This window comes from Genypterus blacodes, unplaced genomic scaffold (assembly GCF_046128005.1).
Source record: "Genypterus blacodes isolate CSIRO-AG114 ecotype Tasmania unplaced genomic scaffold, CSIRO-AGI_Gbla_v1 ptg000007l_1, whole genome shotgun sequence".
NCBI classification, from domain to species: Eukaryota; Metazoa; Chordata; class Actinopteri; order Ophidiiformes; family Ophidiidae; genus Genypterus; species Genypterus blacodes.
The window spans coordinates 3720220-3746691 of record NW_027466821.1 but is presented as its reverse complement, the minus strand read 5'-3'; the positions used below and the strand labels follow the sequence as shown (position 1 = coordinate 3746691).

At 44.8% G+C, this 26472-nt stretch overlaps 1 protein-coding gene across 2 annotated transcripts; it reads left to right on the top strand.

Moving 5' to 3' along the window:
- Nucleotides 1-275: 275 nt before the first annotated feature.
- On the top strand, nt 276-26472 carry LOC143002238 (kinesin-like protein KIF21A). 2 transcript variants are annotated; one of them, XM_076152260.1, is made up of 36 exons: nt 276-652; nt 10575-10797; nt 12186-12368; nt 13013-13162; nt 13541-13675; nt 13784-13948; nt 14321-14436; nt 14535-14730; nt 14817-15006; nt 15090-15153; nt 15236-15439; nt 16196-16243; nt 16779-16839; nt 16926-17037; nt 17124-17312; nt 17440-17639; nt 17791-17898; nt 18021-18089; nt 18210-18355; nt 18552-18696; nt 18790-18984; nt 19112-19213; nt 19302-19467; nt 20765-20822; nt 21379-21433; nt 21523-21737; nt 22079-22264; nt 22364-22396; nt 22520-22656; nt 22763-22847; nt 22947-23036; nt 23123-23281; nt 23373-23490; nt 23578-23748; nt 23877-24076; nt 24293-26472. In XM_076152260.1, exons 1-36 carry the CDS (start codon nt 609-611, stop codon nt 24348-24350), a joined length of 4776 nt encoding a protein of 1591 aa, XP_076008375.1. In that variant the 5' UTR covers nt 276-608; the 3' UTR covers nt 24351-26472. The 2 variants fall into 2 exon arrangements, with proteins under 2 accessions (XP_076008375.1, XP_076008383.1); XM_076152268.1 differs by lacking the exon at nt 16196-16243 and having other exon boundaries at nt 24293-26471.

Sequence of the window (26472 nt, the reverse complement as noted above, 5' to 3'; positions counted from 1 at the left end):
TGTAAATTTCACGGAATATATGACATTCTTCAGGATTAATTTGGAATGTATTATTTTGCGTAGGTTTTATTTTTGTGCAATGTTTGAATTGGAGTTATTGGTAGAATTCTTGATTATGATACAATATACGACTAAACAATTATTATTATGGTAGATCCCATGGTCTCATTATCATTCTTCTATATGAGTCAGGTTGTCCCCTGCGTGGATTGGTACAGCTCAGGAGGAGGAGTCTGGTTACGTCCTCCGCCTTGGGAACCGCACGCCAAGTGGATCGCGTCTCATCCAGACACGCCGCGCTCTGCCCCGGTCAGGAGCGTGACACGATGCCGCTGCAGAGGTGATCACCGCCCGATCCCTTAGCAATGTAAGCGACTAAGAACAATTCCAATTCCTGGTGATCGGCATGAAACCAGTGGCTCCCGCTTCTGCGTCCAAGCCGGCGAGGAGGAGGTGAAGTGCGGCGATCGGGCTGAAGATAGAAGCGCCTTTTCTGGAGGGAGGAGGAGGAGGAGGGGGGCGACTCTCTCCCTTTATAAGCCGATAAAGAAAGGGTGAAAGCGGGATATTTTTAACGGGACTGTGCGGATCATCCTCCCTGCGAAACCATGAGCAGTGCGCCGGATGAGAGCTCGGTGCGCGTCGCCCTGAGGTAAGGATGACCCTCCTCTCCAAAGATGCTCCGGTGGTCCACACCTACACAGCCATCATGCACTTGTTATTCCTGCATTTACTATTGTCTCAACATCCATCATGTAGCTCAACTTGTGGAGACACAAACCCCCAGAGCACCACACATTCCCCATGTATGCTCATTTTAAAAGCATTTTCAGTCATAATACACAATATAGAACCCAGTTGCCCATGATTACGTGAGCTTTCTTTGTTAATACCTGTGCATTGTGTGGAGTGGATTTATGAATGAAGGGCTTGGTGCTGAGGGATTAGTCTAAGGAAATCCTGTAACTCTCCCCTCACTGTGTCTCCTCAGTCAGTCAACAGTGTTTTGATGGTTACATTTCTAATCTATACATCAGTGAACCACATTGGAGCTTCCTTTTTTTTTTTTTTTACCCTTCCATGTGGATCTGACCTTTGACCTTTAGGCCAACCCATGTCGCCGTTTCCGTGGCAGACAACGTGGCAATGGATTCAGTGTTTTGTCAGTGTTTACAGTAAAATGTGAATCCATAAAGAAATCAATGGAACGGCGTGATGCAAAGGGCAGCTGCACGAGTCAGAGGGCAGGTGTGTGTGTGTGTTTGTATGTGTGTGTGTGTGTGTGTGTGAGTGGAAAGACTATCTTAAATGTCATGTGAACAGGATCAGTGGAAGGGACGGGACAAAAGCTTGTCCCTCTCATGTTTCTCTCTCTCTCTCTCTCTCTCTCTCTCTCTCTCTCTCTCTCTCTCTGTCTCTGTCTGTCTGTCTGTCTGTCTGTCTTTCACTTGTATTGCTCTCAGACTTTGACCCAGAACTCTGTTTACAAAGCCAAACTCAGTTTACACGCCCATCTCTCACCTTCATAGATCATAAACAGATGACATATCCCATCATGCACTCCTCACTCGCTGGTTGACAGAACGCATACGTAACGCACAGAAACACACACACACATACACACAAATACACAGACAAATAATTTTTACATTGGGCTCTGTTGGAAACTACCTGCTATTGTATCTTCATAGAAAGCTTCAGGCTTCATCAATTATGTGTGAGCTTTGCCTTCTCATCTGCTGGTTGCTTTTCCAGCCCCATTTGTAACAGTATAACACACCCTTTAGAGCTATTCAGGGCTATTCAGCTATTCATTCATTCATTCATTCATTCATTCATTCTTTTTCTCCTTTCTTTCTTGGTGTGTGTGTAATCATGTTGCTTTGCCGTGAGATATTGTGTGTTTGCTTGTGTGATTAAGGTTGGGTTTATGTTTTTGATCATAGTGATACAATAGAAAGATCAAAGTTAAAAATAAAAGCGTTGCTGACAATAGGATGCTTCCTGGCATCTGTTGGGATTCGAACCTGCTGACGCAGGGCTTGTGTGTGTGTGTGTGTGTGTGTGTGTGTGTGTGTGTGTGTGTGTGTGTGTGTGTGTGTGTGTGTGTGTGTGTGTGTGTGTGTGTGTGTGTGTGTGTGTGTGTGTGTGTGTGTGTGTGTGTGTGTGTGTGTGTGTGTGATATAAGGAGACCCGAGAATATAAAACAAAACCAAAACGTCTCTCATTTCGAGGGTCAGATTGTTGATTTTGCAGATTACCTGCAAAAGCAACAGTCTGACCCTGTTAATGTCTGTCAACCTCTCACAGTTTGGCAGATAAGCTCTTCATCGCTGATCCTCTGCCAAACATACATGTGTCATCCTCCCCTCCAGCTCCCCAGCTTGCTTCATCATCACACCTTTATTAGAACCCATTGATTGATTGAAAACCCAGTGTTGTTCTTCCACTTTCCCTCCAGTTTGGCACCGGCTCTATGAAATCCTTCTATCTGATGGCCTTCTTAAGCAGTGAAGTCATCCTCATTTGTCTGGCTGTCTGCAAGCGAGCCATTAGGCCCTTTCATGTCATATCAAAGCGTCTCCTTCCTGGGTTACGCTAAAAACACAACAACGTACAACAATGCTGCATTTAATTACCTTTCAATTTACAGTAAGAACAAAGACATAAAGTGCAGTGCTGGAATTTGGCATAAATCACCCACCTGTCATCTGAATGTAATCCTTTGTGTTGAAATGTCACATTAAACTTCACAAACATTCCCATTAGGTTGATTGAATTAACAGGATGACAAAATCATCCCCTTCATCCCTTTTGTAAGTAAAGCCGCAGGTATATGTGGATGTTTCCACCCCGATTAATCACCGTGGCAACATCCTAATTGTTTTGGAGCTTGACAGACTTTTGACTGTCAGCTTCTCTATAGCTGTGTGTGTGTGTGTGTGTGTGTGTGTGTGTGTGTGTGTGTGTGTGTGTGTGTGTGTGTGTGTGTGTGTGTGTGTGTGTGTGTGTGTGTGTGTGTGTGTGTGTGTGTGTGTGTGTGTGTGTGTGTGTGTGTTCAGTAATCGGCGAGTGAGTTGCCAGCAGCAGAGCTTGCCTCAGCCTGTGGAGCTCATACTATCTGTTAGCAAGGCCTTAATCCCCCCACCACCTCACCCGCCCCATCCAAACAGCTCCTGAGTGATGAAATGCTTCTTCTTTTAAAGGAGGTAACAGGCAGAACAAGGATGAAAAGGGAGTTTCAGGGATTTTTATTGTCAGTTTGATTTATTACTGGAAAGCTGATGTAACTAAAATGCCCTGTTTGCTTTATAAAAGTCTACTCTCCTTCTGTTGGACCTTCACTAACGCACAACAGCTACAACAATTGCGCCCTGGTTAGATTATGGCTGGGCATGGCCGACTGTGTGCAATGGATTTCCTCACACCTGATAGGGTACAGATGGTGCTCTTCCTCTTCTCTTCGCATATGCGCTCTGAGTCGATCAAGCGTGGATACGTTTTGTATGTTTTAAATCCTGTGTTCCAGATATTTTCCTTATATAACCGCCCCGTCCATCTGTGTGTTTCTCTTTGCATGTGCATGGATGCAGCGGTGCAGAACACTAATTGCCTCCCATATTTCGTGAAATAATAGCAACCCCCCGTGAATGATTTAGCAGGAAACTAAAGGCTGTCACAAGGTTTGCCTTAAGGAGCCCAGTCAAGTGACTTATTAAATCTGTCAATATCCTTTAAGTACGGCTTGAATTATTCAAAATCCTGCAGCCAGAGCACAGAAACGGCGGGAATTCAAGTTATGTCCCGTTGTCGACAACAGATACTTTTTCCTCTTAATTTGCTGAGTTAGGATGACAGGAGCAGGACAGTGTGTCTTTGAGAGGACAACTGGAGAGGAGACAATCTGTTTGTGTGCACCTCATCATCACAGAGGCCTGCAGCAAGGAGGGGATTCAATATATAAAGAATAACACCAGAGTAATTATGCCTAAAATACACTTCCAAAGTAATAAAGGAAATATAAGATGGACATGGACAGACACCAGCATCTCGTATTGGCTTTTTTGGTTGTCACTCAGATGGAAGCCCCGCCTCTTTGACCTCTGGATTATGTTTAAAAGGGCAAAGGCTGTGCACCTGCTGCAGCAAAAGCATTGTGTGTGCGTGTGTGTGTGTGTGTGTGTGTGTGTCTCTCTCTCTCTCTTGTGAGAGTGTGTGTGTCCATATGAGCATGCATGCATATTTGTCATAAATATGCATGAAGCAATTCAAGTGCGTTGAGGCACAAAGCAGTGCACGCTGCAAGCCATCTGCCAGATGATGTCATGTGATATTTCGGGATCACTACTGGGATAATCAGTAACTGTTTAAATAAAGAGTATGGATGAACTCAATATGGAAGACTATTATATTTTATATATTTCTTATTAAACCAAACTCATTCATCTGAACACAAAACAAGAAGGTCAAAAGGAAGTCCTTGATCCTGATCACCAGCAAAATGTAATGGTTTCTTCCCTTTGATCGAACTCAACTAAACCAGGTAAACAAACATCAAGGCAGCAAAATGAACTAACACTGAAAACCAGAAAGAACATTCAATCATTTCCATTGCAAAACCAACAGAGACCTGTGGTTTTGTTATTGTAGCGTTTGCCACTCCTCATCCTCACATGCTCCATAAATGATTGCAAAACATGTTTTCACATTTTTTTCTCTCTCTCGGCATTCTCATTTTTTTATTTCCGTTGATGTCTCGCATGTGTCATCGTTGGGTTGAACATGTCCAAAAATAGCAATGCTGGGGGCCTATACTGTGTGTGCGTGTGCGTGTGCGTGGGCGCATGTGTGTGTGTGTGTGTGTGTGTGTGTTATCCTTGTGTGCCCTCTTTAGCTGTCAGTCAGTGTGATAGCCGCCATCCTCTGCCACCATCCGCTCTCCTTCCTGCCCGGCGACCTTTGACACCCAAAGCATTTGAAACTGTGATCAGCGACGTTGTGAGAATTTTGTCATTGCGGGCTTTTTGGACCCGCTAGTTGTCACCTTTTTCCTTTTTGTGACATGTGTGTGTGTGTGTGTGAGAGGCACCAAAATGCTGAGTTAGCAGTACAATTGTGATTAGTTTACCTCTTTCCTCCTCTCTCTCTCTCTCTCTCTCTCTCTTTTGAATTTGCTTTCACCCCAAGAACCATCACTTTTGATTTATTGAAAATATCATTATAGTGCTATGCTTGATAAATCTGTTCAAAGTCCAGCCAGTAAACTAGTTTGGCTCCAGCAATTCAGACAATAACTTGAAGCACTTGGCTGGATTGTGTTGCATGTTGAATCTTTAACCAGGTTATCTGTTACAGGATTACCTTTTGGATGCGACCCATCCATCTAATCATTCCAAAGCCCCTCCACCCCTCCTCCCCTCCGCTCTGACGTCCTGTAAAACGGAGCCCAGCTTGTATTTAGCCTCTGACAGGTGGAACACTTGTTTGAGCTTGTTGCTCCTCTAAGTACATTGAGGAGATTGACACAGTGAATTGGCCCCTCAATGTCAAGTCCAGCAGTCAGACAATGGAGAGGCTGTTACGAAAGAGTCGTTAGTCTCTGCTGCACACTTACCCTCAGTAAGCAAGACGGCAACAATGCACAGATCTGAACATTCTTCTCTGTCCATTATAGTAAGATAAATTTTGGTATGATTGAACATTTGATTGATTGACAACGGGATCAAATGTAAATGCCCAGAACAATACCAACAATGGCAGAAGATCAGGTTGTACAGCTGGAATCCAAATATTTCATCATTCAATTTAGGTTTATGGCAGCTAGAATGATCACACACACACACACACACACACACACACACACACACACACACACACACACACACACACACACACACACATATCTGCCATGCACATAGAAAGTAATACAAGTGCACCTGCTGATGTATTATAAGAGAGACATTCTTTGTGTGTGTGTGTGTGTGTGTGTGTGTGTGTGTGTGTCTGTCTGTCGTTGCAGTGTACCTGAAGGCATTCTTGAAGGACACACACACATTTGAAAGGATGTGAATGAATGCAGTGGTACGATCGGGTTTCCCTGCAGTTCCTGAGTCCTGAAGAATAGAGAGTGATACTTTTCAGTATTTACACTCTTCGACAAAGGGCATTGACTAGAAAAAGGATTGCGGTTGTAATAGCTCTCTATGTTTGTGTGTGTGTGTGTATGAGACAGAGAGAAAGAGAGAGAGAGTGGAGCTCACTGAAATCTGAGTGTTTGCCATTGGCTCGTCTCAGTTACATGGAGAGAAGCACAGGGCCTGTGTGTGTGTGTGTGTGTGTGTGTGTGTGTGTGTGTGTGTGTGTGTGTGTGTGTGTGTGTGTGTGTGTGTGTGTGTGTGTGTGTGTGTGTGTGTGTGTGTGTGTGTGTGTGTGTGTGTGTGTGTGTGTGTGTGTGTGTGTGTGTGTGTGTGTGTGTGTGTGTGTGTGTGTGTGTGTGTGTTGCTGCGCAGTTCCTTATTAACCTCTGTTGGACAGCATCACTGTCACCAGTCTTACACTCGGCTCAGATTTTCATCAAAAACACTCCAACATTCTTCAGCTTCTTAGCCTGAGTTGTTATTGCGCTGAAAATCCTACAGAACTGAAGATCATATGACCATTTTTGTGACTTAAAGTTTATGACAAAGCAGATTATCACTTGTGTAAGATTTGTAACTTGAAAGAACAGCATTTGAGTGTGAACAGTTCTGATTGTGGTAAGACATCTGAGTGCACATTTGTGAAATGATGCACCAAATAATTACACAAGAACAAAACACAAGCTGTAGTTGATCTCAAAGTGAGGATTTGTGGACGTTTGACACGCAGGTAGTGTAGATCCAGAGGGATTGAGTGTGTCTGATGAGGTCAGGTGATGAGTCAGTAGCAGTGTGAGTGGTGGCCTGAGTAGACTCTTGTTTTCCGTTGCCTCTAGGGCCCAGACGTTCTGTTCTTTTTTTTCTGCTGAATCACTCCGTGTCGTTGGAGCCAGCATTACTTTATTAAGTGAACCATAACACAAACCTAAGATGATATTACATGGGCAACTACGAAACACAGGATTTTATTAATATAGACGTTGACGTCAGCGATGATACAGAATGATCAGCTGCATCTCTAGGGAAGGGATTGATTGGCTGATTTCCAGGAGGAGTGATGTCAGCAGGTGATTTGGTGCTTCGTGTTTCAGGAAGGATGAGATCAGCATGTTGGTGATAATGATGGAGTGACTCATCACATTTCACTTTCTCTTACCTCCTCACTCTTTCTGAAATCTTTACACACTCGGCATCAGTTACCCTGCACAAATCCATCACGTAGTTACTTATTTTATTTTATCTAGATTGAGTTATTTTTATTTTATTTTAACATTATATTTTATTCTATATATTTTATTTTTACATTATATTTTATTCTATTTATCTTATTTTATTCTTATGTTGTATTTTTTATTTTTTTTATTTTATTTAACATTTTATTTATTTTTTAGTATACATTATTATTGATTTATTATTATTTTTAGGATTTAATTATGTATTATTATTTATTTGTTACTGTGGTGACACTGCATGAGCCACTTGATTTGAACAGAGGGTTGCATTTTTAATACGATGATTATTCATGTTTGACTTTGAGAACGCAAATCATGAAGTTCTCCTTCTCAGTGGGATTTGAACCCATAACATCAGTACAATGAGCCACATGTCATGAGGTGAGCTCTATCCAGTTGGGTCTCTCACAGCCTGAATCAGCTGAATCAGTTACTTGCTCATTAAACATTTAAGAGAGTTTGGAACAGAGGGCCTCATGTCGTCATGTTTCAGGCCTGAAACCCAAAGCTGTGGGTCCTGACTTGTGACTTGAGACTTGGTCCCACCTCTGAAGCACATTTTTAGTTAGTCATCGTTCTTGAGCTCAGTTTACCCTCTGATTGGACGAAAACGAATGTGAAGATGTATGATGTTTGAGATTTGTGTGTGTGTGTGTGTGTTTGTGTGTAGCCCACTATTTCTCAAGCTGTCACTGTAATCGCAGTAATGAGACTGAGAACATGAACCTAACAGGACTTGTCTTGTCTGGAGAGGCTGACAGAACCACTCTGTGTGTGTTTGTGTGTGTGTGTGTGATGGGTATAGGTGCATGTACAGGTATAACTGTGTGTTTGTCTGTGTGTGTCTGTATGTGTGTGTCCCTATGCTTATATGCAGTGGCTTAAAGTTCAGAAAAAGAATTTAAGAGAAGAAAGACAGTTAAGATGTGTGAATGCAAGTGTGTGTGTGTGTGTGTGTGTGTGTGTGTGTGTGTGTGTGTGTGTGTGTGTGTGTGTGTGTGTGTGTGTGTGTGTGTGTGTGTGTGTGTGTGTGTGTGTGTGTGTGTGTGTGTGTGTGTGTGTGTGTGTGTGTGTGTGGATGTTAGGAAGTGGTGGAGTTATATTTCCTGGAGAAACGGGCTGTGAAGCCTCTGTGTGTCACCTGAGAAGGCGGATTAGTGCTGAAAGCCCAAAGTCTACAGGGCGCTAAAGGGCAGCCCTTATTCAGCCAGGAGGAAAGTGTGTTTTGAGTTTGAACCACAGACTGATGCCTGCCAGATGATTATCACCGATAACGCCGCACACACTCACACACACTGAGATAACACAGCATCAGAAGGTGCTTCACACCTACTTCAGCTCCCACATGTTGATGTTTAGTTAAAGTGCTTGATGTCAGTGTCAGACGTACACGCTGAAAGATGCTCCAAATACAGATTCAATTCTCTCTCTCTCTCTCTCTCTCCTCTCTCTCCTGCTTTTTCCTCTTCTTACTCCCTCCTCTTTCTCTTTAGCCCACCCCACTTTCCCCCTTTAGTGGAGGACACCGGTGATGTTGCATGTGTTTGTTTGTTCAGTCACGTCACATCGCTTCCCTATGTGAGGCAAACACAAACAGAAGGATGTCTATTTTATTCTAAACACACTTACAACAGCAAGCTCTCTTACTGTTACACTTCAATAATCCCACTGCAACCTAACAAATGGAGGAATCTACTGTGTAAAAGGTGTAGACTGCTCCTGTTACTGTGTGTCTCCTTCTTTTCCCGGCGTCCATCAGTTCCTCCCAGGAGCTGTCCTCTTTTCTCATCAGGGCTGTAAACCAAGAGAGAGCCTGCTAAATAGCCGGGGTCTGATGTCACACACACACGCGCACACACACACACACACACACACACACACACACACACACACACACACACACACACACACACACACACACACACACACACACACACACACACACACACACACACACACACACACAATGCTACCTCTATGGATGTGCTACTGTACAATTGCAGGCTTCTTGGTTCATCTCTCTCTTTCTGTGTGTGTTTGTGCGTGTGTGTGTGTCACTCCATTCACTTGTTGCATAGTCTCATGCAGTGATGAATGGTGGGAGAGGCCTTTGGATACATGCAAGCACACACAAGCAAAACTGGAGCAAATGTGTACACAGACGCAAGGCCTAAAGAATACAGAACGCAAATTGCATGCAAAACACACACACACACACATGCACATGCACATAGAGCTACCGTCTGTCACTAGAAATTAACAATAGCAGCCATTTATATGGATGCCCAGCCTCAGCTCAGGGATTCTCAGGTGTTTGGCTTCCTACACGTTTTAAAGCCCCAATACTGGAGTTTGATTCTCCTCTGGGTTCTTATTTCCTTGGAGATTTGAATGTAAATGCTGCAAAAATTCAATATTTCCACACAGTGAGAGAGTCTGTCTGATATTAAAGTGCCCCTCCAGCTTCACTTCAGGATTTCCACTTTTTCCCCTTTAGGTGAACAGTGAGTTCAATGATGATCTGAGAGGAAGAGGGGCATCATGGGAGGAAATTATGCAATGAGCGTGTGTTTATGTAAACGAAAGCAAACAGAGGGATTCCTTAATGAAACCCAGGGTGGGACTGTTTACCCAGAGCTCTCTCTCTCTCTCTCTCTCTCTCTCTCTCTCTCTCTCTCTCTCTCTCTCTCTCTCTCTCTCTCTCTCTCTCTCTCTCTCTCTCTCTCTCTCTCTCTCTCTCTCTCTCTCTCTCTGCTGAACAGTGAGGGCACTGTACTGTATATGGTGCCTGCTGGAGAGTGTTGTGCTGGCACCGCACGGTCCACACACGCGGACACACACACATTTACTATCCATGTTTCACTGCATGGTAACAGCACCCACACTGCTTGCAGTTCAGTTTAGTTCAGTTAGGAAATTTGAGCTTTGGGCTACATCACACCTGTAACAATCAATCACCTTCAGCCAGAAGACAAATTCTTGATCAGGCCGTAGATAATCGCACCAGCAGTTCCACCCCTCTCTCTCTCTCTCTCTCTCTCTCTCTCTCTCTCTCTCTCTCTCTCTCTCTCTCTCTCTCTCTCTCGCTCTCTCTCTCTCATTTCATGACTAAGAACCCTACATTTCTGATTGTACGTGAAGAATCATGATTGTAAATTTAAGGCATGTTCTTATTCTCAGTGTCTGTTTTGTCTCCGCTCACCAGGATTCGTCCTCAGCTGGCCAAGGAGAAGATCGAGGGCTGCCATATCTGCACGTATGTCATGCCCGACGAGCCTCAGGTGGTCCTGGGCAAAGACAAAGCCTTCACCTATGACTACGTCTTTGACATGGACACCCAGCAGGACGCCATTTACGGCTCCTGCACAGAGAGTCTCATCGAGGGCTGCTTTGAGGGCTACAACGCCACCATCTTTGCTTATGGACAGGTTTGTAAAGCTCAGGAGGAAGTAGCGCCCACAGATTTATGACAAAAATGATGATGTGGAGCTGCTGTCATATGATAAAAGGAGAGAGAACAGTATCAGCTGACGTGCACCGACCTGCTCGGACCTCTACGCGTTTATATTGGCCCTGATAGATAAGCGCTAAGGTTTATTACCCAATCCTGGCCTCATACCAGAGCTGGAAACACAACTGAGACACATTGAACAGATGATTGTGATGAACTGTCCGCTGTCCTCCATCCAAGGCGGAACGAACAACCGCATCTGAACAGTTTCCTATTATGAGACGACACAGTTTATCAGTTTACAGTAAACAAGCTCACGTGCTGGTCAGGGAAGCTTTGAGTGGCTTAAGAAAGGAAAATAAAGAGAGAGGAGAAGATGTCAACCACAGTTCACTACTGATTATTTTGAAACTTGATTGATCCATTGGTTATTCCTGTTCTTAACCAAGTGGTAGAGTCTGTTTCTTATGTAGGGGAGGCAGGAGTACAATCCCAACAATAAATTTGATAAATCATCATAATTTGACCAATGTGACATGGATATGATGGTAAGCAAGTCATAAAAGTAATAATAATAGGCAACTAAAAGTTGCCTGCTTTCTCCTCCTTGTCTCATATTGTTCCCTAAGTCCTTGTCTGCCTGTCAGAAAGCCTTTTATAGTGCACAGCGGAGGGCGCACACACACACACACACACACACACACACACACACACACACACACACACACACACACACACACACACACACACACAGAAATGCTACACGTGCACAAACACGATTAGTTGCACAGGTGAGGTCTTGAAAGATAAAATGCTCACAGCGTCACTCACCCACGCTACCCTCAACTATCACTAAGCACACACACAGACACAGACACAGACACAGACACACACACTCACTCACACACACACACAAACACACACACACACACACACACACACACACACACACACACACACACACACACACACACACACACACACACACACACACTCCTGTCAGTCCCATTCAGGGGTTCTGGCAGGGAGCAGGGGGGAGACGTTAATGTGTGTGCAATGCTGCATTCCTCTTTTTGTCACTATGGCAACTTTCAGTGCCATGGCCCCATCCCCTCCGACCCCCTGTACCCCCGACCCTCTTCCCAGCCTCTTAGTCCCACTTACTTAGGATTGAGCCTAATTAAATGGTAAACTTAGTCACAACAGAGCATATAATAGTGTGTATAGATAATTGTACGGTTCTGAAAACACACAAGCTAGGAGAAATAACATTTTCTTAATTTCTCCTGAAGTCTATAAGATCGAGAATAATTCTGTCCTTTTAGGGGAACTGAGCAATGTGTGTGTCTTCTCTCCGGCATGCAGACGGGATCAGGGAAGACCTACACCATGGGGACGGGGTTCGACGTCAACATCGGAGACGGCGAGCTCGGCATCATTCCCCGCGCCGTCGGCCACCTGTTCAGAGGCATCGAGGAGCGCAGACGGGCTGCCACCGAGCAAGGCAGGCCTGTTCCCGAGTTCAAGATCAACGCACAGTTCCTGGAGGTACACACACACACACACACACACACACACACACACACACACACAGACACACACAGACACACACAGACACAGACAGACACAGACAGACAGACAGACAGACAGACAGACAGACAGAGACACACACACACACACAGGCAAACAACTCATTTCACTGGAGTTAACCCTCAGAGAAGATCCAAGTATTTGCTCTTTTCATGGTTCTGCAATATTTAGAAAAGTCCATTAGCTACATGTAGCCAGAGCAGGCAGACAGCAGGAGGTCAGAGGTCAGCATGTGGTGCAGGGGTTTTGGCTTGTTGACCCGCCAGTCATTAAACGGCCATTAGCCTGTCTCCGGCCTTATTTTTAACGGCCAACAAGTGGCTGCCAACAGCCGGTGAGGAAGCAGCTGAGAGAGGAGAGAAGGGCAGAAGTGTGAACAAATGATGAAGATGATGAGAAGAGGGAGGAGTGAAATACAGCGACATCTTCTGAGAAATGTACAACTGATCACTTATCAAAATATGGTCTTTATATAGTAGCATCAAGCAATTAATGGGAGGCTTTTTATTTCAAATAGGTTAAAAGTCATTATGCTTACATTATGACTTTTTGATTAGGAGACGATCATTTAACTTGTCTTGTCTTATTCTGTGATCGTCCAGCTGTACAACGAGGAGGTGCTGGACCTGTTCGACTCGACACGAGATCTCGAGGCCAGGAAGCAGAGATCCAATATCAAGATCCACGAGGACGCCAATGGAGGCATCTACACCGTGGGGGTCACCACTCGCACCGTCACCTCCGAGGCCGAGGTCACTGATTATTTATTATTCATTTATTTTGGCACCTTTAGTCTAGTATGGAATCAGACAGGACAACTTCTAGGATCTGGAACATACACAGCAAATCTAAGCTACACTGTTGAAGTTATATGATATATTCAACCTTCACATCCCTTGTGCGACAGCGGCACCTAGTGGACAGTCTGGGTTATTGCCTTCAATGTAGGGAAGTTTAGATCATTTATATTCCCATCAGACACATCCAAAAAAAAATATGTCAACAAATCCAGCTGGGTACCCTCAGGTGCATGTTGCTAACAATGTCTGTAGTGTTAGAACACACACATCCTGACAGTTTTGGATGTTTACTTCTCTCACACACCTGCCACACCTATCCCTCCCCCACAGATGATGCAGTGTCTGAAACTAGGCGCTCTGTCTCGCACCACGGCCAGCACCGAGATGAACGTGCAGAGTTCGCGCTCCCACGCCATCTTCACTATTCACCTGTGCCAAGTTCGAGTCTGCAGCCCCGATAATGATGTACGCGCCACAGTACACAACACTGAGCAGTAACTTTACAGTACAAATATGGTCAGTATTGATACTTTTTGAAATATTGATTAATCTGTTCTGTGCCTTGTCTTCCAGGATAATACAACAGACAACCGTCTAGCAAACAGCACGGAGATGAACGAGTTTGAGACCTTGACTGCTAAGTTTCACTTTGTGGACCTTGCCGGCTCTGAGAGACTGAAGAGGACCGGAGCCACGGGAGACAGAGCCAAAGAAGGCATCTCCATCAACTGTGGACTGGTGAGGAAGCTGAGAGCGTGTAGTCCATCATTACTGCCTGTTTTATATTGACATTACTCTCCAGAACCTCAGTATTCCTCATTTGTGCGCTTAAATTCACCTTTTATGGTGCAAGAGTGCCCTCGTGTGGCGTAGTACACGAACTACACAGGTATTGCTCGCTTTCTTCCACTGAGATGAATTCTATAATTAAAGGCGTTTAACTGAGGTGCATTTTTGATGATGTCTGCCAAACTCAAGACGTGAGGACTCATCTGCATTTGACTTGAAAGACTCAAAAACGTGATTTCCTGAAAGACTTGAAATAAACATTTGATCAGACTGAGGACCGACGTATTTCCAATAAAAAATGTTATGCTTTCTAACTCTCAGCTGGCCCTGGGAAATGTCATCAGCGCTCTGGGAGACAGGAGTAAGCGATCCAGCCATGTGCCTTACAGAGACTCCAAGCTCACCCGGCTGTTGCAGGACTCACTGGGAGGCAACAGGTCTGTCAGAGGGGCTGACTCACATAAACACATGACAAATGTTACAAAGAAAGATCTTAAATAACAATGATAATTTTTTGCATGTTTGTGATTTCCAGTCAAACGGTGATGATCGCCTGTATCAGCCCATCAGACCGGGACTTCATGGAGACCTTGAATGCACTGAAGTATGCCAACCGTGCCCGAAATATCAAGAACAAGGTGATGGTGAACCAGGACAGAGCCAGCCAGCAGATCAGCACTCTGAGGACGGAGATCGCACGGCTGCAGATGGAGCTGATGGAGTACAAGACGGTGAGAGAAATAAAGAGGATGAAATGTGGAACAGATGTGTGATCTCGTTCAAACGCTGGTGAGTTAAGCTCCATCGTGTCGCCCAGGGCAAGCGTATGGTGGGCGAGGATGGCATGGAGAGCATCAACGACATGGTCCACGAGAATTCAATGCTGCAGACGGAGAACAACAACCTGAGGGTGAGGGTGAAGGCCATGCAGGAGACCATCGATGCCCAGAGAGCCAGACTGACTCAGATCCTCAGCGACCAGGCCAACCAGGTTCTTGCCAGAGCAGGTAGATACCAGAAACCGGAACCAAATCTGAATTTCTCCATATTCTTTTATTTTTTTGTGCTTGAGTGACATCTCTGTTTATAGGTGAAGGCAATGAAGAGATCGGGAATATGATTCAGAATTACATCAAAGAAATAGAGGAGCTCAGGTGTGTACAGTGACTAAATTATTATCATTATTTATTGCAAACTTTAAATTTACTGACTTACTCCTTTTCCCGACCCCCTCAGAGCAAAACTTCTGGAGAGCGAGGCGGTGAGTGAGAACCTCAGGAAGAACCTTACCAGGGCCTCAACGCGCTCCTCGCTGTACGGCGGCCCTGCCTCCTTCTCCCCCGCGCTCGCCGCTCCCGAGAAAGAGGCTAGCGACGTCATCGAGATGGCCAAGAAAGACCTGGAGAAGCTCAAGAAGAAGGAGAAGAAGAAGAAGAAGAGGTAAAGCGGAGAGCGTGCAGAGTGGAAAAGAGCTTCTCTGACCTTTTATTTGTCAAAAATATGGAATTATACACCATATTAATACTGGAATTACACTTAGTTGTCTGTGATGCATTAATCTATTGTGAGGTGATAATAGATTTAAGCTCGGATCCTCAAAAAGTAGACATGCTGGAAGGATATAAGATAAGGCAGTGCATGATTCATTTTGATATATTTCTTAGAACTTCACGGCCGAACTGAAATGTAAGGTTCTAGAAACTGACTGTTGTCATGGCGAGGGCGCGCGGCCCTGTGTGCTGTGGGTATTTATGGCCTCTTCCTCCCAGCGCTGCATGTTTGCACCCTGATGTTTCCTTAATGGAGCGCAGGCTGTATTTAGACCACACGGCTATTCATCATGGTGATGGCGGTCGTCTGACACGCTGTTGAACGCCGTCAGACATGATGACATAATGGCCCTTTGTTGCGACACCACGCGTGTGTCACTTTGATTGGCTACACATGCCAGGACCCACTTGAGATTTTCACGACACATCTCGGAGCTTCGACCATTATTCATTCCCATAAACCCTTTGTTGTCATATGGAAACAGTGCCTCTGCGCTCACCTGCTCTTTCTCGCCACTTTCTCCCTGACTCCTCCTCACTCTCACGGCTTGTCTGCCTCCTCCTCTGCCTCCTCCTCACCTCACCATCCACATCCTCATGCCCACCCCCACCTCCCCTCTCTCCCTCTCTCTCTCTCTCTATGAAGACTGAAGCGCTACGAAGAGACTCGCCACCTTGAGGTTGAACCCGCCAGGTTTGCAATGTCCACAGACTGGGGTCTAATTTACAATCCTGATTCAGTTACCAGTAATTGACCTATATCTCCACTTTCTAAGGTTCCTGAACTAACTACCCTCTAAGCTGGCTTCTTCTCCGCCTGCAGGAAGTTCAGGCACCTGGAGGGAAGCCTGTCTTCTAACCAAACCTTTACCTCCTCTGCCTAACCCTCTGTTCTTACTGCTGGTCCTCCTTCTTGCACACTGTGAGATGTTGATCAGGTCATTTTACTGCGTTACCCATAGGATTTGGAGGGTTTAGAGAATAAAAATTAATTTGGTCAACAACTGGTTGTAGTGTGTGGCATCCCTAAGTGAAATGAGTTTGTTTTGTGTTTGTTAATAACGTAAATCGCGATCATTTCATCCCTTTTTTATTTGTCTGGTATTGGTTACTAACAACTTTAATGATGTTTGTGTCCAATGAAGATTTATATCAAATCGGCTCCTGATCTGTTGAACGGTGTGGTATACTTTCTATCTTTGTTGATTGCTGCTTCTTTTCCCTTATAGTGCAGTCAGAGAGGAACTACCAGACAATGACCACGAGCGAGGCAACGATGAGGCAGAGGCGGTATGTAGAGGATCACCTCCTTACATGTTAAATGTACACATTAGGAAGGGTGTTTTTGTTGATTCAGTCTTCGTTGGTGTCACCAGGAGGGCAGCGAGCATGAGGAAGGGGAGGATGCCGAGGGAGAGGAGGAGGACTTCGACATGGACGGAGAGGAGAGTTCAGATGAGTCTGACTCTGAAGAACTAGAGGAAAAAGGTAAAAGCATGCATTGTATTCCTGCACAATTATGGGTAAATTAAATGAACGCAACTGCATGTAATGATGTGTGTGTGTGTGTGTAGACAACGTCCAGGCCGACCTGGCCAACATCACCTGTGAGATCGCCATCAAGCAGAAGCTGATAGATGAGCTGGAGAACAGCCAGCGGCGGCTGCACACGCTCAAACAACAGTACGAGCAAAAGCTGACGATGCTGCATAACAAGATCAGAGACACACAGCATGAGAGGGACAAGGTGCTGCACAATATGGGTAAGAACACACACACACACACACACACACACACACGTTTGATAAAGTACCATAAAACAGTGCTTCCATTCAAACTTGTGTAAATCAATGTTAAGCTGTTTTCTCCTGTTTATTTGTTCCTCTCCAGGTTCGGTGGAGACGTGCACGGAGGAGAAGGCCAAGAAGATCAAGGCAGAGTATGAGAGGAAGCTGAGCTCCATGAACAAGGAGCTGCAGAAGCTCCAGTCCGCTCAGAAGGAGCATGCCCGCCTACTGAAGAACCAATCTCAGTATGAGAAACAGCTCAAGAAGCTCCAACAGGATGTAACAGAGATGAAGAAGACCAAGGTAGAGCAATGACAGTGACACTTAACATATTTATTTTTATTATTATTGTTAAGCTTTGCTTCCAAATGGTTCACTCTTGAGTCAAATCCAATGGAAAATGATGGCGTTACTAATATTCTCTGTTACTGATATTTTGGGTTTTGTCCACCAGGTGACACTGATGCGTCAGATGAAGGATCAGCAGGAAAGGAACCGAGCTTCGGAGTGCAGGAGGAACAGGGAGATTGCCTCTCTGAAGAAAGACCAGCGAAGGAGTGAGGTGAGAGGGATGCAGACCCCTAAGAGAGCTGGATCACATTAACCTCCATTTTACATTTCTACAGACCTCTACATTTCTGCAGACGACAATCATGTTTTCTCCTTCATGCTCGTCTCTCTCAGCACCAAGTCAAGCAGCTGGAGGCCACGAAGAGACAACAGGAGTTGATCCTACGCCGGAAGAATGAAGAGGTGAGACACACTGCCAGAGGAGGAGGAGGACGTGGGACAGACCTGAACTCCCCAAATCCACTCTGTTATGTCTATATTAATCCCAAAATGTCTGTTTTTTTTTCTTTGTAACGTCATCAGGTGACGGCCCTGAGGCGGCAGGTGAGGCCCGTCTCTGGTAAGGTGACCAGGAAGGTGAGCTTACCTGAACCTCTCGGGGAGCCGTCGCACAGGGTCATCCCGGGAAGGCAGCATCCACCCACACTGACAACATCCAATGGAGCCAGGTATCACTGAGTAACATGAAGGATTTGCATTCTTAGGAATTATTACTTCCTTTATTATTTCACCTATTCTCTCATTTTTGTGGTACTTTGGATACTCAATTTTATTCCTCATACTTGTTTACTTTTACTTAAGTTAAAACTTGAAAACAGGCATTTTCATTTGAGTAGGCCCTAAATTCTCCATCTCACTCAACAGGAAGTCTCCGGCCCGGATGGGGAGTATCTATCTGAGCCGCACTGCCAGAGCCAAATGGCAGTCGCTAGAAAGACGCATCAGTGACATCATCATGCAGAGGATGACCCTCTCCAACATGGAGACGGACATGAACCGACTGTTGAAGGTAACGCTACAGGCACCTTGTTAGTGGAAGGCTCTTATGATCTTCCTCCTCCTTCCCGTCGCTCCTCATCTCTCTCTCTCTGCCCGATCTCAGCAAAGGGAGGAGCTGACCCGGCGGCGGGAGCGGGTGTCCAGGAAGAGGGAGAAGATGGCGGTGGAGGGAGCTGACGCCGACCGCTCCCTGGCCTCGCTGAACGAGGAGCTGGAGTCCCTGAGCGCCAACATCGACTACATCAACGACAGCATCGCGGACTGCCAGGCCAACATCATGCAGATGGAGGAGGCCAAGGTAAGATGGAGGAGGTGGCAACTGAAATTGCTGGAAATGTATATAAGATGGATGTTTTTTCAAATAGATTTAATTAGTTTTAATGCAATTGGCATTTAATTGAATGTGTCACTGTTGTGGCCCACAGGAGGAAGGAGACACTGTGGATGTTACCGCGGTGATCAGCTCCTGTAATCTATCTGAGGCCCGCTTCCTTCTGGACCATTTCATGACCATGGCCATTAGTAAGGTATCTACAGCCCTCAGTGATGTAACGTTTTCACTCAAGGAGAAACATGTTTGAAAGAGATAATAACAGCGCCCTCTCCTGGTGACAGGGTCTCCAAGCGGCTCAGAAGGAGTCCCAGCTGAAGGTGATGGAGGGCAGGTTGAAGCAGACGGAGATCAACAGTGCCACCCAGAACCAGCTGCTCTTCCACATGCTGAAGGAGAAAGCTGAGATCAATCCGGAGCTGGACGCCCTGCTGGGCAACGCCCTGCAAGGTAAGGAGACCAGGCGAAGACGAGCGCCTAAGAGCACGCAGAGCACAATTACCTATTCAGTCGTCTTCTCTTTCACCGCGTGGCTACAGTTTATTCTGCAGGCTTCAAGGTTTCTCAGTTAGCTGGACTTTTTTTTGGATTTGGTTTTTAATCACTTGATCTTTATCTTTATTCAGATATTTTCAACCAAATGAAGCCTGTAGAATAAAGTGTGCCTCTTGTCTCATCTTTGGGTTTGACTTGGTTTCTTTTTGTTTTCTGTGTTGTGTCGGTGTGAATTCAGAGTTAGGTTGCCTGTCACCAGGTGAGTAAGAGACGTGTAGCAGTGTGTGTATCTGAGAGTGTGACATGTGCACATTATGAGATCTCTGATCAATTTACCTCCTTTGAAGACAATTATTATCAACTTCACACATCTGTCTGGAATCTAATTCAAATTTAGTTTTCAGTCAGGATCAATCACATTTATGAAAAAAAAAAGTATTAAAGTATTAAAAAAAGTATTTAACAAATATTTAACATTGGCAGAATTAATTAGACCGAATAATTATTATAACCCATTATTTTACTATACTCAATTGTTTTTCTATAAAAGAAAAATTGCATTTCTTAAGTTCATTTGTCAGTTTCAGATACGATGAAGCAAAACGCATAAATACAAAGGAAATACATTGTAGTTCCCTTTCCAATGATCTCAAATACAGTATTTGCATATATTCATATGAGTTCTGTAGTACAAATATAATCATCTTAGGAATTAATGTCAGTTCTATATTAAAGTTTTATTTAATTGCATTTCATTAGGAATGAGACACTTTCATATACTGCTTATATTATCTTTATTTGGGGTTTTTTAATTCAATTTGAAGAGAAATCTTATAGTGTGCATCCACCCACAGTCCAGCTTACAAACTAACCCGGTTGTACAGTAACTTATCATGCGCGTCATGTGATGTTTTACTCCATCTGTTGTCCCTCTACCTCATTAGAATATTAAACCCTGAACTACCACAAGACTCAAAGCCGTTCTTGTGTCTGCATTAGTGTATGTGCACGTTTTGTCCATATGTGTCTTTGTCTCCTCCTCTCCACCCAGGACAAACTTCCAGTTGCATCCAACAAATAACCCTGAATGTTGCTGTCTATCTAAAACTAAACCCCAGTGACCCCATGACCTTTTTTTAAAGCTGCCGAAGATGCTGTCGTCATTGTGCTGCAACGTTAGAAAGTTTGTTTGGTCCTCACCATGTGTGTGTGTGTGTGTGGATGTGTGCGTATGTGTGTGTGTGTGTTCCAGAAAATGCAGATGACAGCAGTAGTGATGAGTCCACTCCCAGTCCAGCCACAGGGGGCAGGTAAATACACATAAATGTCTTTATTACCAATTCACGTTATTTGCAATTAAACTAACATTTTCTTTACAATTGATGTGTGATATTATGACACAGAAGCAAGTGAGCGTTAGATATTATATTAACACTCACCTGAACTTCAAACTAGTAGTAACCAGTGAGATTTGAAGCCCAAACCTTCAGCAATCTTTACAAAAGTGACAACCCTGATTAGACCTGACATCCAAGGGTTACACACAGCGGTAAAGGCCCACACTGCAGCATTGATGAGCCTCGTGCACCTCAGACAGTGAGCTCAGGTGTTTCATGTGCCCCAGCCTACACACACACCGGGCTGGTGGTGGGTTAGCAGCTGGCTCGTGGCCCTCGAGTGGACCAGAGCTGGTGGCCTTTCTGGAGTTCCCAAGACCTTCCAGATGGTCTTTCTGATTGCAGAAGTATTGTATGATGAATGGGTGTTAATGGGGTCAATAGCACGAGCGACCCCAGACCCATTATAGACGATTGCTTGCAGAAATGTTTTGTGGCGATTAAACAGAAAGTACGTTTTTTGTTGCAGCACTGTAGTGTCAGATCTAATGAAGTTATGTGGGGAGTCCAGACCCAGGAGTAAGGTACTGAACCGTGCACCAACTTGATCGCATTCATAACACAGACTTGTGGGTCTACTGATTAAATTTAGCCATACATTTCTGTCTCCCAGGCTCGTAGGCGGACCACCACCCAGATGGAGCTGCTGTATGCCGGCAGTGGGGATCTTTCGTGTGAATCCCTCACCGGAGACTTCTCTGCACCCTTGCTGCCCATCTCGGAGCGTCTGGAAGCGCTGGCCGACATGCAGGGTCACGCCGTTGGTCAAAACCTCGACCGCCAGCAAACTGTTTCCCCATCTGCAGTGTCTGCCAGGCCAGCTGGCATGTAAGTGTGACGGCGCCATTTCTGCTGCGCACTCGTACCTCAAGAGTTCTGTGCTCAGATGTTAAATATTCACTTTGCATCAACCATTTTGCATACTTTAGAAAATGATGAGAGATAATTTAATGCCATATTATTATAAGAGACTTTAAATTTGAGTTTTGTGTGCGTTTAAGTAAAGCTTTGACTTCCTAAATATAAAAGTAAGGTATTGTTTCATCTTTTATAATTGCTAAAACATGCAAAACTACTCGTATGGCCCTCTAATTAAACAAAACACAGCTAAAATCATGACGAAATAGATTAAAATGAGATTATCTGTCCTCATCTCCATCCTCCTCCAGCTCTGGATCGAGGTCTCCGACAGGCACAGAGAGGAGGTCGCTGGAACGCTCACCGCTCACACGCAGGAAACTTCCAGAGAAAGGACACACACCCACTCAAATCCCAGCACCAACACCTATACACACGCCCCCACCTCCAGTTAGCACGGCAGACGCCAAAACCAAAGGAAGCGACCACAAAACACCGTAAGTGAGACGCACAATTATTTTATCACATTTCGATTTTTAGCAGTATAGTTTCTATGGTTTTCCTCAACATTTTATGCTTTTTTGTTGAATATTCAGGTTGGAGGAGTCGCCCGTATTAGAAGGCCATAGGTAATTCTCATCTGTATTTATCTTTTCAAACATGTCTTTATTTAACACTGTATCACCAATTAATCAAAGGCTCAGAGTCTCAGATTTAGAAATAAGCTGTAAAAATAAACGCATTTGTTGCAGAGGTGTGATCAATCCTGTGGCGGCCCCCAAGAACAGCCGAGGGGCCGAACTTCAGTGCGTCCACGTGGCCGAGGGACACACTAAGCCCGTTCTGTGTGTGGACGCCACCGACGATCTGCTCTTCACGGGCTCTAAAGGCAAGAACGGTTAAATGTTTGCAAACTCGCCATTATCACATTATGTTTTCTTCCATTTCGCTAATGTGGACTTGTGTGTGTGTCTGTCTGTGTTGTGTGTTCTCAGACCGTACGTGTAAGGTCTGGAACTTGGTTACGGGTCAGGAGATCATGTCTCTCGCCGAGCACCCCAGCAGTGTGGTCTCAGTCAGGTACTGCTTCGGGTCTAATCGTGCTCTGCTGTAGTTGTGCATCTATCGCAGAAGTAGCAGTAAAGAAGTTTTGTGTATCATTTGTTGTTATATATTTAGGTACAGCTCCAGCCTGGTTTTCACCGTTTCCACTGCTTACATCAAAGTCTGGGACATACGTGACTCTGCAAAGTGTATACGCACTCTCACGTAAGCGCACACACACCACTCCTGGTTCCAGCATCCATCATGTGTACCTTAACGTGTTTATGGTGACACGTATTTGTCTATGCTAGGTCTTCGGGCCAGGTGAGTTCAGGAGACAGTTGCTCCTCCGCCCGCAGTTTAACCATCCCACCCGGGGAGAGCCAGATCAACCAGATCGCCCTCAACCCCTCCGGTTCCTTTCTGTACGCTGCTGCCGGCAACGCTGTGCGCATGTGGGACCTCCGCAAGTAAGTCAAATCTAAAACAAACACTTGACTATTTCACTGCAAAATGATTTGATCGGTAGAAATCAGCTGTATTGTCTGTTCTTGGTCGTAGGTTTGTGTCCACAGGGAAGCTGACCGGCCACTCGGGCCCTGTCATGTGTCTCACGGTTGATCAGATGAATAACGGGCAGGACGTCGTGCTCACTGGCTCCAAAGACCATCACGTTAAGGTAGGAGGCTTTAGCTGCAAACGCCGTCCCTCTGCCCATATAAACACGCGGCAAATATGCTTACCGTTTGTGTGTGTTTGTTTCCAGATGTTTGAGGTGGCAGAAGGTGCACAGGGCAGCCTCACCTCCAGCCACACCTTTGACCCCACCCACCAGGATGGTGTGGAGTCCCTGGCAGTGCACCGGGAGGTTCTTTACAGCGGATCCAGAGACTACTATATCAAGAAGTGGGACTTGGCGAGTAAACGGCTTCTGCAGGTACGACGCTACCGAATACTGTCTCCATTGAACAAGATAAGTTTCAAGTATCAACAGTAAATGCCCAGGGATCTGCTATAAGCTCTGTTTGAAGGTTTTCATATTGTCTACTGTTCCTCCCCCTGTAGCAGTCAGTCAGCGCCCAACCAGACTGGGTCAGCGCCCTTGGCATGGTGCCAGGCTCCCCGGTGCTGCTCAGTGGGTGCAGAGGCGGGCTGCTGCGTCTGTGGCATGCCGATTCGCTCGCCCCTCTCGGGGAGGTCAGGGGACACGACAGTCCCATCAACGGCCTGGCCGCCAACAGCAGCCAACTCTTCACCGCCTCTGAGTGAGTCACACACATGTGCAATGTGATTTTCATGCAATTCTTATTTGTCGATAATAAGTAAGCATGAAGAAGAGCACAGTTTAGTTTTATTACATCCACTTTTGGGGATTTTTACGTTGCCAGATAGTGGGAACAAGGAAGAGGGAAGTAAGGAAATATTAGCTTTTCTCTTGCCAAATGTAAAGTATGTCAGCGTGTGTTTTGTGTGTTTCACAGTGACCGCACAGTAAAGATTTGGGAAGCCAAAGGATCCCTGGAGGAAGGTATCCACTGACACTGATCCCTGTTGGATGGGAATCTAAAGCAGAGCTGAGACCCTCATCACTCAGCGTAGAAGCAAATCTGAAAATAACCGTTCAATAACATTGATCAGTGATCTGCAGGGACCAGTTTCGATTTCATTGCAGTGGTTGGATTAAAGCGGAACGCTGTTTGCTGATGTTTTAGGTCAAAGGTGATTGCCACGAGGCTCAGTTGAGGCTCTGGTCTTCTGTCAATAGAACAGTGGGCAGAATGTTTGGGTGGTACCCATGGGATCAGACATGGGACGCACCAACGAAACAACTTATTATCTTGTCTCAACATTCCTCTGCTCAGTCCTTTGAAAGACAACATGAATTTCTTTTATGCCTTCATGGGAATCTGCAGGATCAAACGTGCTTTCTTAAGACAGAGATCTTCCTATTCACCAGCAATTACTGTGAGTCTGTCCCAAGTGTTCACATGACCTGTGAGACATCAGTGTCATTTGTCTCTCCCTGTCCTGTTAGGTAATGTGTGTGTGTTCTCTGTTAGGACCGCAGGCCTGCTGAAAGTGTGTATGCTCTTATTGTTTAGCTGTTACTGCCAAAAACAGGGTTCTTACCCATTTTTCGCTTCAAACTCCTCCAATCCATTTGCAACACAAGTAGCACCCATATAAATGTGACATCAAATACGCTTTATGACTGAACGACAATATTCCAGTTGTATAGTGATGTTTGTACATTTCCCACTGCTGATTTAGTTTAAAGCTGTTACATACATTAACAGACCCAGAGCCTATAAGAGCTGCTTGTATAAGAGCTGCTTGAGTGATGTGCTGTCAGGAACGGCAGAAAGTAGCAGGATTGCTTGAGGTCATAGGTCATAGGTGCCACACACTCACAGACAGTCTCCTTAAAGGGCCGTACCATGCTTTTTGTTGTTGTTTATCTCATTTTAGAGTAATATAGAAAGGAGTGTGTGATGAACAGTTTAACAAAGCCATAGGCAGTACAGATGGGGGCCTTTAAACTAGCAGTATCTAAAACAGCCTTTTTTCATTCAGTGTGCACAGCAAGGCTGCAGCAAGCGTCTGTAAAAGTGGATGAAGGTGTTCTGCACATTAAAGCATTGTATCGGCTCTAAAATAGACTCTTGTAGTGTAACGGATCAAAGTCACCGTCAACATATTACGCTTTCCCCCCTGTTATTTATTGGTGTGATCGTGTGTGAGATGACGTTACGCAAAAATCTTATTAATGTTGCACCTTGTAATCTGTAAATCATGAGATATCTGTTAAGTGTGAGATCCTGCCTGTGTGTGTACCATCAAAGCAAATGTGACAGATTTAATTCTGTTATCCATGTACGTAAGTGATCACCTCTACTGTCAATTAGTTATTTAGAGTTATTTCATTCTTGTCGTATCTTATCAATCATCGTCGGAGATTTAGACGCTGTCGTCCTCTGAGGCCTCTAATGGATGGATGGACTGGCCAGGAATTATGGGATGGATTTCTCCAGAATCAGAGGTGTATTCTCAGTGCCTGTACTGTATTGATTGCAGTATATCACCACATAATACTTGTGGGCTGTTCTTCATCGGGTCAGATATTTTAGGAGTCTGACATGAATTTAGTCTTTTTTGTGTACATTGGTAAGCACTTGCTGCTCTGGTTTGGAAGCAGCTGCTGTTTGTAATGCGTGAGGAAGTCAATGAGATGGAAGTATTTGCACTGAAAATCACATTTTACTGCTTTGTAACAGTTGTCCAACATAGTTTACACACAGAAGATGATCTCAAGCCTCCCTTGAGAAAGTATTACTACTTCATGATGAACCAGACAGGCTGCTTAAAACCTTAATTATCCCAATTTTCCTTCCATTTTGAGATTATATTATTATTTTGGTTATTATGTAAATCTGCTGTCATAAGAAAATGGGGAGATTGTCGTTTTCTTCCTGTTGATTATCTTGTGCACAAAGTCTGATTGAAATGTCAGATGCGGAGTGAAAATAAATTGAATTTATGAGAAACATGCAAGGTTTTTGTATGACTTTATTTTTCTGTGAGGCCATGCATTATTCCCTTATGACCACATGGGGGAGGTGCAGTACAGTGATGTGATGTAATGGGCTAATAATCATATTGC

What these genes read in the sequence shown, in the direction of transcription:
- LOC143002238 (XM_076152260.1), top strand. Translation starts at nt 609, where the DNA reads ATGAGCAGTGCGCCGGATGAGAGCTCGGTGCGCGTCGCCCTGAG. An exon ending in TCGGTGCGCGTCGCCCTGAG is followed by an intron (nt 653 to 10,574) that starts GTAAGGATGACC and finishes TCCGCTCACCAG; the next exon opens with GATTCGTCCTCAGCTGGCCA. An exon ending in GCTCTTCACGGGCTCTAAAG is followed by an intron (nt 22,657 to 22,762) that starts GCAAGAACGGTT and finishes GTGTGTTCTCAG; the next exon opens with ACCGTACGTGTAAGGTCTGG.